Here is a 13,639-nt window from a genome sequence, read left to right on the forward strand (position 1 = left end):
AAGATTTCGGTTCAAACATTTGACAACTATGCAGATAAAGATAACATTTCTGAGTGCCTACGTACACGTTGAGCAATAATCAGACAAAATCTATTAAACAAGAAAAACAAGTATTTGTTTTTTTAATTAATATTTTATATATATTGTGTTAAAGAGTTTTTTTATTATTCTTGAAAACGCACGTGTTAATGTGACAGTATAAAAAAACACGTATAAACCTAGCTTTCCACATTTATTCAGTTCCACGACTTAGAGGCTTGAGCTCTCTGTCTCTTTGTCTCTCTGTTCCTCTCTCTCTCTCTGTCCCTCTCTCTAGCTATCTACAATTACAACAGCAATGGAAGGAAGAAACGAATATAAGAAAGGGTTGTGGACGGTGGAGGAAGACAAGATTTTAACGGATTACATAAGAGTGCATGGCAAAGGCAAGTGGAATCGAGTGGCCAAAGTTACAGGTTAGAAGTCTTGAATATGTAGTATAATGTTCTTTCATTGCTTATTAATTTAGTCAAGAAACATTTTCCATAAATGCTTACTTCTTGTACGCTATAGGCTTGAAGAGGTGTGGCAAAAGTTGCAGATTAAGGTGGATAAATTATCTCAGCCCTAGTGTTAAGCGGGGCAATTTCTCTGAGGAAGAAGACGACCTCATCATTCGTCTCCACAATCTTCTTGGCAACAGGTTCATCATCTTTCATTAATTAATTTTAACTTCATTTCCCTCAGTTTTCAATGTCTTAATTATATACAAATATAACCTTTTTTTTTTCCTCTAGATTGACTATAAATTTTTCTTTCACCATTGTATGGTTAATTCGCACAGTGCCACATAGTGCTGTAGGAGTAATAATCATAATGAATCGAGTTGTAATCATGGTTTGCCTGTCGACCCTTCCTTTATTAATTCATTTTTGTCTTTAATGATGTTTTTCTTCCTGAATAATTGTAGCTGTATGTAACTGTATCACTGTTTCTTGTTGGCAGTACATTGGGTATCATATCTCAAGCCACTTATTTCATTTTCATGGTTAATTAAAGTGCTTTTGATTTAGACAGATTTTTAATATGTCCAAATCACGATCGATATGGTTCATTACCATTTTTACACATACTACTATTGTAACTCTCTGTGCAGCTTTTATCAGCAACTTTGCCAGACCTTTTATCATCAACTTTGTTTAACTACCCTATATATATTATTGTCAGAATATCTAGATATAACTTTAAAACAAGTCATTTCAATTCATTTTCTCAAGGTGGTCCTTAATCGCCGGCCGGGTTCCGGGAAGGACAGACAATCAAGTGAAGAATCATTGGAACACTCATTTGAGCAAAAAGCTTGGAGTTAAAAAGGAAAAAAGCCGAGTGTGTGCTGCTTCACCAACGTTGTCTAAAGAATCCGAGGAAAGTTCGATCGTGCCCTCAGAATCAAATTCAAGACCTCCACCCAATTGCAATGGCGAAGCGGTAGGCGTTGAAGTCAACGGAAGTGGCTCGCTAAGCTCGATGGATTTCTACAGCCCACAAGAGCAGCAGCTGTGGAGTAGTGATGAGTTTGATCATAATTCTTTTTGGTTATCTATAATTGATGATCTAAATTTACAAGTTCCTAACTTAATGGAATTAACTCTTGATTTTGTCTGACTTGACCTGTAAAGTTATTTTCCTTTTGTACTAGTATAATACAGTCCTCAATAAATTGAATTTTCTATATATCTCTTCATGTAATTAATAAACTAGTTTGGTCGTGTTTTCAATAATTGAATTTAAATTCGTCCTTGGAAAAGCTAACGAACAAAAAAATGGAGCAGACAGAACAGTATTTTATGCATGGAATGATAAAGATGCCAAAGGCAATAGGTACTTTTAAAGTAGAGGTGTTTAAAAGGACAGATCGAGAGAGAAAGCAGGGTAAGGTTGAGAACTGTACTGGTAAATGTTGTAAGTTAGTAAACAAATGGGTCTCATGAGTCACGTAAATCCCGTCATTACTGATGAGACAAAACCATATATAGGGAAAACAGATTTTTCACACCATTTCTGCATCTCTCTTTCTTTAATTTTTTAAACTATCAACTTTTGATTGCAAGCTTTTCACTGTTATGGTAGAACTCTGCCCTTTTTATTTTGTTTTCTACCACATTTACTAATTAACCACCATCCTGGTGGAGTCCACATTTTTATTGAGAATTAATTGATATTAGCTAGCTGGGTTAAAAATTCACGACAGAAAACTGTATATATTTGACATTAACTAGCTACGTAATATTCCAGTCTATTAATATAGGATTCAATTAGATATAATATACTACCAATAAGATTTTTCCCATATTTCATCCAAAAAATTAAACTTTTTTTTTTTGGTTTGCTTTCGAGAGTGTCTGGCAACCGCTTGTCCAGTGTAGTTCAATTTAACCAACTCTTAGATGGTTGACTGGATCGATAGAGATTCTTGGGTATATTATTCAATACGTTTTAACTAATTGAGGTGGCTACTAATGCTCTTATCAGGTCAATAGTTTCAAAGTTCTAGAAGATTAGTTAAAACGTATGTAACTCGGACATCTCTGATAATAATTAAAAAAAATAAAAAATGACCATGGCTTATGGACCGTACTACAATGTCAAGCTTAATCAAAAAATTCTGCACAAATTAATCTTGTATAGGAGATTTATAAAGTTAAATAAATCTCAAGAATCAAGATATATTATAATTCTTGAGTTGCTATGCGTATTTCTTCTTTTCTCCTTTACCCGTTGCAGCAGGAGGTGGGAGAACAAAGCCCGTTTATAATTCACGGATCATGAAGACAGTAAATCTGCATTGTGGGGGCTTTGGGAATGGTTTCTGTGTTGACATCATCAAATTTTGAGTAACGTGGACAAAAGAGACTCCCAGATCGTGCAAGAATACCAAGAACAAGGAAGAAAGAAACTGTACTGTAACCCTCTCTTGGCCGTTTTGGCCAAAAAGCTGCCATGTTTAGAAAATTCTCGGGACTTACCCATCGAAATCATTTGTATTGGGACATCCTAATTTGTAGCCACCCAAATATTCCAGTGTTTCTTATCTCTAGCTATGGTTATGAATAACAAATTTTAACAATACGTAGTAAATATAAGAATTTTAATATATGGTTAATTAATAAATTTCTATGCTAATCTACTTGTAATATTCCTATACAAAATATTTAAGTTGGCTAGAAAGAAATATTACCTTATCCTCATAAGTTGACTTAATCAGTTTGGCATATGTCCACAAACCTATGTATCACAATACTTTTCTTCTTTTAAAATTATTTTTTTTGTTAATAAGTTCACATTTAGCTCTGAATTCTTGGGTACCCTGTTGATTAATAATAGCTCCGACTCCATCATTCAACTTTTGATTTTCATACACCAATAATAACTGGATTGTGATGATCATGATGATCCTATTGCAGCTTTATGTGATCATACAGGTGTAAAATTAAATATGTCAGTGACTCTCACTCACATCTGAAAGAAGAAAAAGGTTGAAGGAAAGAGACGGAGGAAGTCTTAATTATCTAAATATACATTTCCCAGACAGCATCAAAACAAGAAAAAAGGTTCCTCAGACCATCAAGGTCAGGTGCCGTGTTGAATATATATATATATGAAAAATGAAAGGACGATGACTACTTTTGCAGCAAGGAATGAGCTTCCACGTTTACATTTACTCAGACAAATTAAGCCACAAAAAACAGTACGTTTTGGAAGGTACTTTTGAATTCTTTGCATATATGCTATGTTACCTACATGTTAAAAAAAAAAAAATAATAGCGCTTTTGAATAGGAGAAAGTGCCTTTTTCTCGTCTCTTCTGTCTATCTTTTTTTTTTTTTTTTTAAACAGTTTTGCCTTACTTTCAATAACTGTTATTGCCACTGAGAAAGGTTGCAAGATTGTTTTTCTTTCCGCATAATGCATACAATCCTTGCGACTCCCTAATTGTTATTTTGTGCAATGATGGGCATAAGCACTCACGCCTGCACTACATCCACCATTGGGATGCTAATACTAAAGGAGTGTGAACAGTCTTGGTTGTTATATTTGTTGTTATATTTGATGTAGTTAGGTGTGGTTTAGTTAGTAAGTCAGTTAGTTTAACTGTGGTATAGTTGGTTTAACTATGAGTTAGTGTAAATGTATATAACGAAGAGCATTGTATTTCCTGTGCTTTGTAGCTTACAGCGAAAATAGATTTGTGAATATCATCACTCATCTTCTCTGAATTAAAACCTGGTATCAGAGCAGGCTTCGAAGTCTTCTCAATCTTGATTTCTTTCTTCTTCAATTTTTCCCCAAATTCCAATATTCGCCTGATTTCTTTCTTTTCTCATTTTTTCCCCAAATCACCAATTTTGCCCAAATATAGCAGAGATACAAGATGTCGAATGTCACTAATTCTGGATCTCCTCTACATTCATCCATCAGACACTCCTGGTTCAGTCTTGGTCTCGGAACAGCTCACTGGTACAGAAATTACGAAATATGGAGTCGCGCCATGACAGTTTCTTGAGAGCCAAAAATAAGTTAGGGTTTGTAGATGGATCTTGTAAGAAGTCCGAATTTAATCAATCGTTGCATGCTCAATGGGAGCGTTGTAACCTTTTGTTCTTGCATGGATTTTTAAACAGTGTCGAAGGAAATTTTCAATAGTATCGTCTACTCAACCAGTGCTAATCAAGTTTGGCGGACTTGAAAGAGCAATACAACAAGATAAATGGGACAAGAGTGTTTGGGATTCACAGGGAGATAGCCAATTTGATGCAAGGAACAAACTCGGTGGCTGCTTACTTAACAAACTCAGACTCTGTGGGATGAATTGGTTTGCTAGTGAGTTTACCACCACCAGATAGTGAGTCGGCCAAAGCTTATTTAGCTCCACTTGAATCAGCAGAAACTACTGCAATTTCTGATGGACTAAAATGTCTTATGAATGGTTCGAAGTCAAATATTGTTAATGGTGCCTCTGCCATCTGTGAATCAAGCTTACTCTATAGTAAGTCAGGATGAGAAGTAAAAGGTGTTAACAGGATACAATCAGGCTACTGAAGTTACCACAGCATTATATTCACAAGGCAACCAAGAAATTCAGGTCAACATTCGAATATAAAGGAAAAAAACTTACATTGAAGTGATTACTGCCATGCACCTGGACACAAGGAGATACCTGCTACAAACTTCATGGATATCCGGCTGATTTTCAATTTAACAAGGGGAAATCTGGAATGAAAGCTAAAGCCAATCAAGCTCAACCAAGTCTGGAGCAGGGATCACAGTCACAATGGTTAAATACTGAAGGTGCTACTGATGGTACTAAAGGAGGAGCAACCTGGGAAATGTATTGACTCCAGAACAGTATGCTCAACTGCTGCAGTTGCTGGGAAGGAGAATCTAATAACACCATCAGCCAATTTGGCAGGTAAGACCATTCATTATGTTCAAGTTTGATAATGAATGATTGGATATTAGATTCAGGGGCCACAGACCATATGACCCATGATTTCCGAATTTTGATTCTACCATAGCTAGTCAATCGTCCATGAATAGCTTCGTAGGTCTCCCAAATGGTAGTAAAACTTCAATTAGGAATATTGGATCAGTTCATTTACAAGAAGACTTACTACTTGAAAAAGTCTGTATTTACCTGATTTCAAATACAATCTGCTGTCGGTATCTAAATTGACATCTCAAGTCATTGCTCCATCACTTTTTATCCGGATTTTTGCATTGTCCAGGCCTTTGGAGTGGCAAACTGAGGGGGATGGTAAGCTATGCCAAGGGTTGTATCATTTATCCCTATCTCCAAATAAAAGGTTGTTTACATGATTTACTCCAGCTTTAGGAAAAGCATTAGGCATATGCAAGTTTGATGTAATAAGGAGATATTTTGTAATCCACAAATTCTTGATGCTCATGTTGATCATCAATAAAAAGGTCTTTGAATATTGAGGATATTACTTTGGCATAGACGATTAAGCATGCTCCATTACCCATTTTGCAAACTATAAATCCTGGAATTTCAGTTCAAGAAAGTTTCATTGTGAAGTTTGTCCTGGCCAAACAAACCGCTACCTTTTAGTCAAGTGAGACAACTACATCAAATGTGTTTGTTATTGCTTTAGATGTTTGGGGACCTATAAGGTATCAACACAAGGTAATGCAAGATATTCCTTACTGTGGTAGATGATCATACTAGAACTACATGGCTGCTTCTTATACAGTTTAAAGCTGATGTGTATCAAACATGAAGAATTTCTGATTATGGTAAAGAATCCTACAATAAAACCCCTAAGTCATTAGAACAGACAATGGAACAGAATTCTTAATCAAAATTGCCAAGAATTGTTGTCTAGCTTGGGAATTATACATCAAAGTACTTGTGTCTACACTCCACAGCAAAATGGAGTTGTAGAACGCAAGCATAGACACATCCTCAACATTGCTAGAGAAAGTCATTCAATCTCAAATTCCAAATTTTTTGGGGTATGCAGTAAAAGCAGCAGTTTATGTTATCAATAGATTACCTACCAAGGTTTTGAATGGTATTTCACCTTTTGAGAAGTTCTATGGCCATCAACCTAAGTTGGATCATTTGAGAGTTTTGGCTGCCTAGCATATGCTACCAATCTCAATTTTCAAGGTAAATTTGCACCAAGGTCCATCCCATGTGTTTTCCTGGTTTTCAGCTATAAGAAAGGATATCTATATGATTGCAATCCAAAAAGTGAGGGTTAGGGGATGTTGTTTTCCATGAACAAATTTTTCCCTTCCATATGCATCGTTCCAATAACCATTATTTCCTCTTGAGAACTTTATGGAAGAAGAGCTAGTTCATTATCCTCTGATTTGGATAATTATCATGAGACAGAACCGTTGTATCTAACCCTATAGCCCCTGGTACCCCCGCTGTACCTACTGTTTCTTTCACATAATCAACTTCGTAAATCCAGTAGAACCTCTAAGCCCCCTATTTGGACAACTGATTTTGTGTGTCCCACTCTGCCACAATCAAATCTGATTCCTACTGTCAAATAACCATTCACAATTACATAACTTACAATATCTTTCCCAACCTACCAAAGATGTTGTCTAGTATATCTACACACTGAACCAAATTCTCACCCAAGCATCAAAGGATCCTAATTGGGTTGCAGCCATGCAACAGAGATTCAAGCCTTGGAAAGAATGGGACATGGTCTTGGGTTCTCTACCACCAGGTAAGGTTCCAATAGGGTGTAAATGGGTTTATAAACCAAGTACAGAGCGATGGGACTCTAGACAGGTAAGGCCAGATTGGGGCCAAAGGATTTACACAGAAGGCAGGAATTGATTATGAGGAGACTTTTTCTCCTGTGGTGAAAATGGTGACAGTGGGTTAGTCTTAGCTATTGCACGTTGAGAGATTGGCCTCTCTTCCATTTAGATGTTGATAATGCTTTTTTGCAAGGGGATCTTCAAGAAGAAAATACATGCATTTGCCACAGGTTTTTCCAATACACATGCTCAATCTTTAGTTTGTAAATTGCACAAGTCACTCTATGGCTTGAAACAAGTTCTCGGGCATGGAACACCAAACTCACCATGCTGTGTAGCAGGAGATTTTCAACAGTCCCTCCGATCATTCTTTCTTCTTTAAAAAGCATAATGGTCATATTGTGATTCTTCTTGTATAGTGATGATTTAGTGATTACAGGGAATGATGCTTCTAGATTCAAGCCACTAAATATCTATTGCATTCAAATTTTAAACTCAAAGACTTGGGACATCTTCGATATTTTTTGGGTTTTGAAGTGGCCGCTCTTCCAAGGTATAACTCTCTGTCAAAGAAAGTATGCTTTGGAATTGATAGCTGAATCTGGTCTAGCAGCTTTAAGCCCACTTTGGTTCCACTTGACCTCAATTGAAGCACAACTGTAGAGTATGATCAAGCTTTTCTGGACAGTCTGTCCTATCTTAAGTGATCTTCAGTCTATCAAAAGTTGATTGGCAAGCTGTTATATTTGTGCCTCACCAGAACTGATTTAAGTTTTGCAGTAAACTTGCTAGTCAATTCATGCATCAGCCCAAACAATCCATTCAACACTGCCATGAAAGTTGATATGTGAAGGGTTCTCCTGGTTTAGGATTATTGTTCCCAGCTGAGGTACATGCAGCTACAGCTTTTTGGACTCAGATTGGGCCTCTGCCTCAGACTCGTAAGTTCGGAACTGGGTTCTGCATCTTTCTGGGCGACTCCTTGCTGTCCTGGAAATCCAAGCGACAAGTCACAGTATCTAGATCCTCATCCGAAGCTGAATATCGTGCTATGGCTTCCAGTTGTGAAATTGTTTGGGTGTCTCAACTGCTTACTGATCTTGGTTTTCCCCTGCAGCTTCCTATTCCCCTTGGCTGTGATAATCAATCAGCCATTCATATTGTTTCCAATCCTATTTTTCATGAACGTACAAAGCATATTGATAAGATGTCACATGTTCGTGCGAAGATTAAGGAAGGTTAGTACAAAGTACCTACTCAGGACCAGCCTGCTGATTTATTACCAAGGCTGTTCCAACTGCTCTTCATCGCCATTTGCTGCCAAGTTGGGGGTGCTGGATATTCATCACCGCCAACTTGAGGGGGGGTCTGGATTGTTATATTTGTTGTTATATTTGATGTTAGTTAGGTTGTGGTTTAGTTAGTAAGTCAGTTAGTTTAACTGTGGTGTAGTTGGTTAACTGTGGTATAGTTGGTTTAACTATGAGTTAGTTGTAAATGTATATAACGAAGAGAACATTGTATTTCCTGCTGGCTTTGTAGCTTTACAGCTGAAATAATAGATTTGTGAATATTCATCATCTTCTTCTCTGAATTAAAACAAACAGTTTTGTATATTATTGATTCTGATTTTTGAAGCCTCTTCTGTTGGCGGATGAACCATTCTCATGAGTGCGTTTTAGTTTTGGCTGATACTAAGCTAATTAGAGATTGATGTTAAGTGTTGTGTCTAAAAAATTGCACTGATGTCAGCACCAACTAATTAGTGTTCAGGAAGGCTTTGTACCATCAAGGAGTTGTCACGTCGCCCCAAGACAGAAGGGATATGGCTGTCACCAACCCAACAGATTTAAGTTTTGTCTATGAGTGGATGAGGACTGCACATCTGTCCCAACTTTACCAAAATAAAGTTAAAAAGGATTAAGGAGTGGTTCCCACGGGTCATAACAACTTGCAAAAGTAGTCATTATATTGACCTAAAAAGGTGTATAAATTAGCAGCTCTCTTCACGAAAAAGGGGGTTGGGAATATGATAACTAGGCATAGATTTGAGTTCCATTATTTCTCTCTTTAAACAAAGCTTTTCTCCATCTTTGCATGTCTTACGGGCAATATCATAGAAATAGCCAGAGAATAATACAATAACAGTAGATATAAGATTCGCTTTAAACATCCGAACCACTTTAAAAACCTCTCTTGTCAGTCTATTATTTATGTTTTCTGCAACATATATAATCTCAGCTCCATATTCAAATCTCATGGATCCATCACGTGTAATTTCTAAGACTCTCTTAACACTTTGCTCGTGCTTGTCGTTGATGTCTAAAATCAAGCGTCAACATTCAGAGACCACAAACTCCAAATGAGACTGATATTATGCACATTTCTTGGTACTATTAGTATTAATGAGTATAATCGAATCAGCCATCACTGCCGGTAGGGATAATTTGAGTGCATCTCTTTAATTAAACCATGAATAATACTTTGCGTACTAACGGATTTTACTAATCAGTGTACTAACTTTTGTTAAAATCACATATAGTATATATACTATACGCATGGTATCCGTACTATGTTTTAAGTTAGTACACTGATTAGTAAAATCTGTTAGTACCCATAGCATTACTCTTAAACCATGTGCTACACATTAATGTAGTAATTAAACAAACAGACTTGATAATTAAGGCAATTATTACATAATTGGATATGAGAACAGATTGACCAATCCAGCGAAAAGTTGAAAGATAATTAATTAATTAACCGCCGGCCCCTCATGGTGAATAACAGCTAGCAGCTAGTCTCATTCTCTCAGCTCGCTGAGGTGATAAAATGACAGCAGGTTAGCGTCATTGCTTTATGAGGAGCAATAACAGCTAGTAGCTAGTCTCATTTCCTCATAAAGTACTTATAGCATTAGTGCATTGCCTATTTGCTCTTGTATTGTTATTATCAACTAAATGATTCAATGATGTTGTCAGCGTGATCCATCACTCCTAGACTTCGTGATGATTTTCACCAACAAATGAAAGAACTAGTAAAGGAGGAGTTAATGGAATGACAGATAAGAAACAAGTATCTTCTATTATTACAGGTAGAAATATGAAGAACGAGCCGACGTGAAGTTGCTCCATTTCATTCATTAGCAAATGATTATTAACATATAAAAGCCAAAAGCAACACAAACTTTGAACTAAAACGACTTAAGGGACCATTTAAATCATCATGATTCATGACCCCGGAAACCCAGTAATATATGACAAAGACAGAGAGAGACTTGATAATCATATGATGATAACAGGAGTGACTTCTGGGCTCAATTGCCAAAGCTCAAACTTTCCCTTAACAAAATCATAATATCCACCCCTCAACGCTAAAGTTTTGTTCGCCACAGCCTTTTGAACGTACGGATAAGTAAGCAGGTTCACCAATGACAAATTCACAGCTTCCTGCATAACATTGATTCATTAATTAGTGAGAAAGTTTTGTCATTAGCTTAAATATTATGTTAATCAATTGCTCTTTTGATATATATATATATATATATAACTGCATGCAGGGTTACCCTTTCACAAAGTGGAATTTGTTCTTCAAGTGATAGGCAGTTATGCTCTGCTTTGACTTTGAGCTTTGCAGGTAATGCAATTTTCATCCATTCATCAATGAAATCACTGCACATCTCGTTTGATAGGTGAAATTAGTTTGTAATTAAATTAAGCTAATTAAAAAAACAAAAAAGTATGCACTAAAAAACTTGAATGGTGTTTAATTAAAGCCTTACTAAGGAGCAGAACCATTCTCTGGAAAGGACATAAGCCTCTCGATCCCACCACAGCGACTGTGCCCAATCACCAAGATATTTTCAACCTATTCAATTGAACTATTGTTAATAATTTACACATTTTTTTATTGGATACCAAAAAGCAAGTAAGAATGTTAAACCCTTTTTTAATTAATGAATAATTTAATGTGAGTCTACCTTAAGATTTGAAACAGCATATTCAATGGTTGCACCGACCCCTGAGTATCTTAACTGTGCAGCATACAATACAAGCTTAAATTAAGATTATACGAAACTAGGAAGTGGAAAGAGAGGTTAATATATAATTTGGATAAAGAGATATTTATATTAATGGATTAAGGAAATGTGTTGAACAAATAACCTGATCAAAATGAGGAACCAGGTTAGCGATGTTGCGGACCATGAAGGCTTCGCCTGGTTGAAAATCCAAGACATGAGAGGGGCTGACTCGGGAGTCTGAGCACGCAAATACTAGAAACTGCACCATATATTAAGTACGTATTTCATTGAGGTTCATTCACGCACATTATCAATCTGACTTGATTGGACATAGAAGCAAATTAATTAAGGATCAAAAGTATACCTTAGGATGCTGGTCTTTAGCAAGTTCTTGAAAATATTCCGGGTATTTGCTGGGAAAAACCAAAAAAAAAAAAAAAAAACAAAAATTAAACTAGTGAATATTATAAGGAGTAGCTAGCAACACATGGAAGATCAGTTGTGGTATCATACTCAAATTTGCAGGTTTTGAAGCGAATGAACCCATTTTTAATACTTTCAACTGGGTCATAGCAAGCGTTGGGTTCTCCCCCTAGCAATTCAAGTGGTAGCTTCTGGCAGCTATCGTCTTGCTCCTCTTTGTCACTGTAAACATTAAAACATACCATAATATTAAGTGAAAATAATTCCATATTTCTTACTCCTGCTCATTAGTTTTAGGCCATAGTTACTGATGATATATTCAAAAACTGCTGATTCATGAAGATGCATGATATCTTATCATATATGAATTCCTGGTTTCTGTTTTGTAGTATAGACTTGGTGAGTACAGCTTAATAAGTTCATATAATTTTGTGATCATAGCTAGGAGTCCAAATTTGATAATGATCATGCATGATTGTCCATATTTAAAAAAACAAAACAAAAATTAGAGAATTTATCTTTTCTTTTGTTTTTTCCAGGTTACGATGGATGGTGGCACAAGATTCAAGGTTACGTGAAAGGATTACTGAAAACTTAAAAAACCTTCATCCTGAAACACTAATATTAGTTATTAAAACTTGGCGAAATTGTTCTACTATAATGAATAATAATACTATTGAATGATGTTAAATATATACAGTGAAATTGTACATAGTAAAACTAAAACCTGAGATGCTTCTTCAGCCCTGAAATGAGCTCCTCGGTATACTGCTTAGCCATACGAAATTATGAATATAAATAAATGCCTCGGTTCTGCAAAATTCAGTAAAAAAAATAATTAATCGAACTGCAGGAAACCATATTGACATCAAACCTAGTACTGGCTAGTTCTTCAGGTATCACTTGATTATATAACATCAAAGAAACATATCTCTATCAACTCAAACAAAATAAATATATATGTTTGAACTAACCGTTTATAATATTTTTGAAGTTTAACGAGAAATATGCAAAAAACTACTAGAACTGAATGATGATCAGTTGCATCAATGGCAGGTTCCAATTTATAGGCTGGTCTAGGTTAAAGTCTTGTAGCTATTGCTTTCGCTAATTTAAAACGTTTTTCACAAGAAACATATTTGCGCCTTCTAAATTGAAAGTCTACAAAGAGAATCGCCCACGTCTCTCTTCTGATATTTGTCCTTTTTTCCTTGCCAACGCCATACTCAAACAAAACTTTCTTTCTCTCTCTTATAAATATTGTTGTTTAAATATATAGTGTCAAATGGAAAATATGTATTAGGTTAGAAAGATTTTCAAGGATTAATACATTTTCCATTATATAATATTTAGCTTGTTGAGCAAGATCGACCCAATTCCAGTTGATAAACAAGGCACTCAAAGAAATTTTATTGGTCTTAGATCTTTCTTCCTTCGCTTAGTACTAATTAATTATACTTGAACTTAATCTGTTGATAGGTGTAATGGCGTAAGTAATAAGAATTTGAATGCATCATTAAAAACAAGTCCAGTCAAATGAGAGAATTTCTTTTGTTTCTATCATTTGTCTTAAGAAATGCAGGTTGTAATGACGTTCATATTAATTAATAATTATTAGGTTGAAAGAAAACTGTTGCATTAATTGAAAATTATGAATCCTAATCTCCAAGGAAAATCTTTCTAGAGAGAAATATGTATACATTGATTGACTTTGGACCTTGGTTATCTCCACTAATCGCCATGGATAAGTATAATTTGACAATCTTAAAAAAACTTTTTAGGTGAGATGAAAATAACGTGGAGGGCCTACCTTTGATCTTAATCGCTTAATTCCTTTTTTTTTTTTTTGCGGTAATTCATATTTTGTTTCAAAGTAGAAGAAAAACTTTTTTAAATAGAGGTAATTGTTAGAGTT

At 35.6% G+C, this 13,639-nt stretch overlaps 2 protein-coding genes across 2 annotated transcripts; one reads left to right on the top strand and one right to left on the bottom strand.

The window, feature by feature from the left end:
- Nucleotides 1-294: 294 nt before the first annotated feature.
- On the top strand, nucleotides 295-1,687 carry LOC116136256 (transcription factor WER-like). The gene is made up of 3 exons (XM_031421982.1): nucleotides 295-455; nucleotides 553-682; nucleotides 1,257-1,687. Exons 1-3 carry the CDS (start codon nucleotides 338-340, stop codon nucleotides 1,642-1,644), a joined length of 636 nt encoding a protein of 211 aa, XP_031277842.1. The 5' UTR covers nucleotides 295-337; the 3' UTR covers nucleotides 1,645-1,687.
- An 8,651-nt stretch (nucleotides 1,688-10,338) lies between these two features.
- On the bottom strand, nucleotides 10,339-12,854 carry LOC116135789 (carbonic anhydrase 2-like). Its single transcript, XM_031421510.1, has 9 exons — nucleotides 12,699-12,854; nucleotides 12,452-12,537; nucleotides 11,815-11,946; nucleotides 11,666-11,714; nucleotides 11,444-11,560; nucleotides 11,260-11,313; nucleotides 11,062-11,147; nucleotides 10,846-10,951; nucleotides 10,339-10,729 (listed from the first exon to the last, which is right to left on the bottom strand). Exons 2-9 carry the CDS (start codon nucleotides 12,502-12,504, stop codon nucleotides 10,565-10,567), a joined length of 762 nt encoding a protein of 253 aa, XP_031277370.1. The 5' UTR covers nucleotides 12,505-12,537; nucleotides 12,699-12,854; the 3' UTR covers nucleotides 10,339-10,564.
- Nucleotides 12,855-13,639: the final 785 nt, after the last annotated feature.

Source organism: Pistacia vera, unplaced genomic scaffold (assembly GCF_008641045.1).
Source record: "Pistacia vera cultivar Batoury unplaced genomic scaffold, PisVer_v2 Contig109, whole genome shotgun sequence".
NCBI lineage: Eukaryota > Viridiplantae > Streptophyta > Magnoliopsida > Sapindales > Anacardiaceae > Pistacia > Pistacia vera.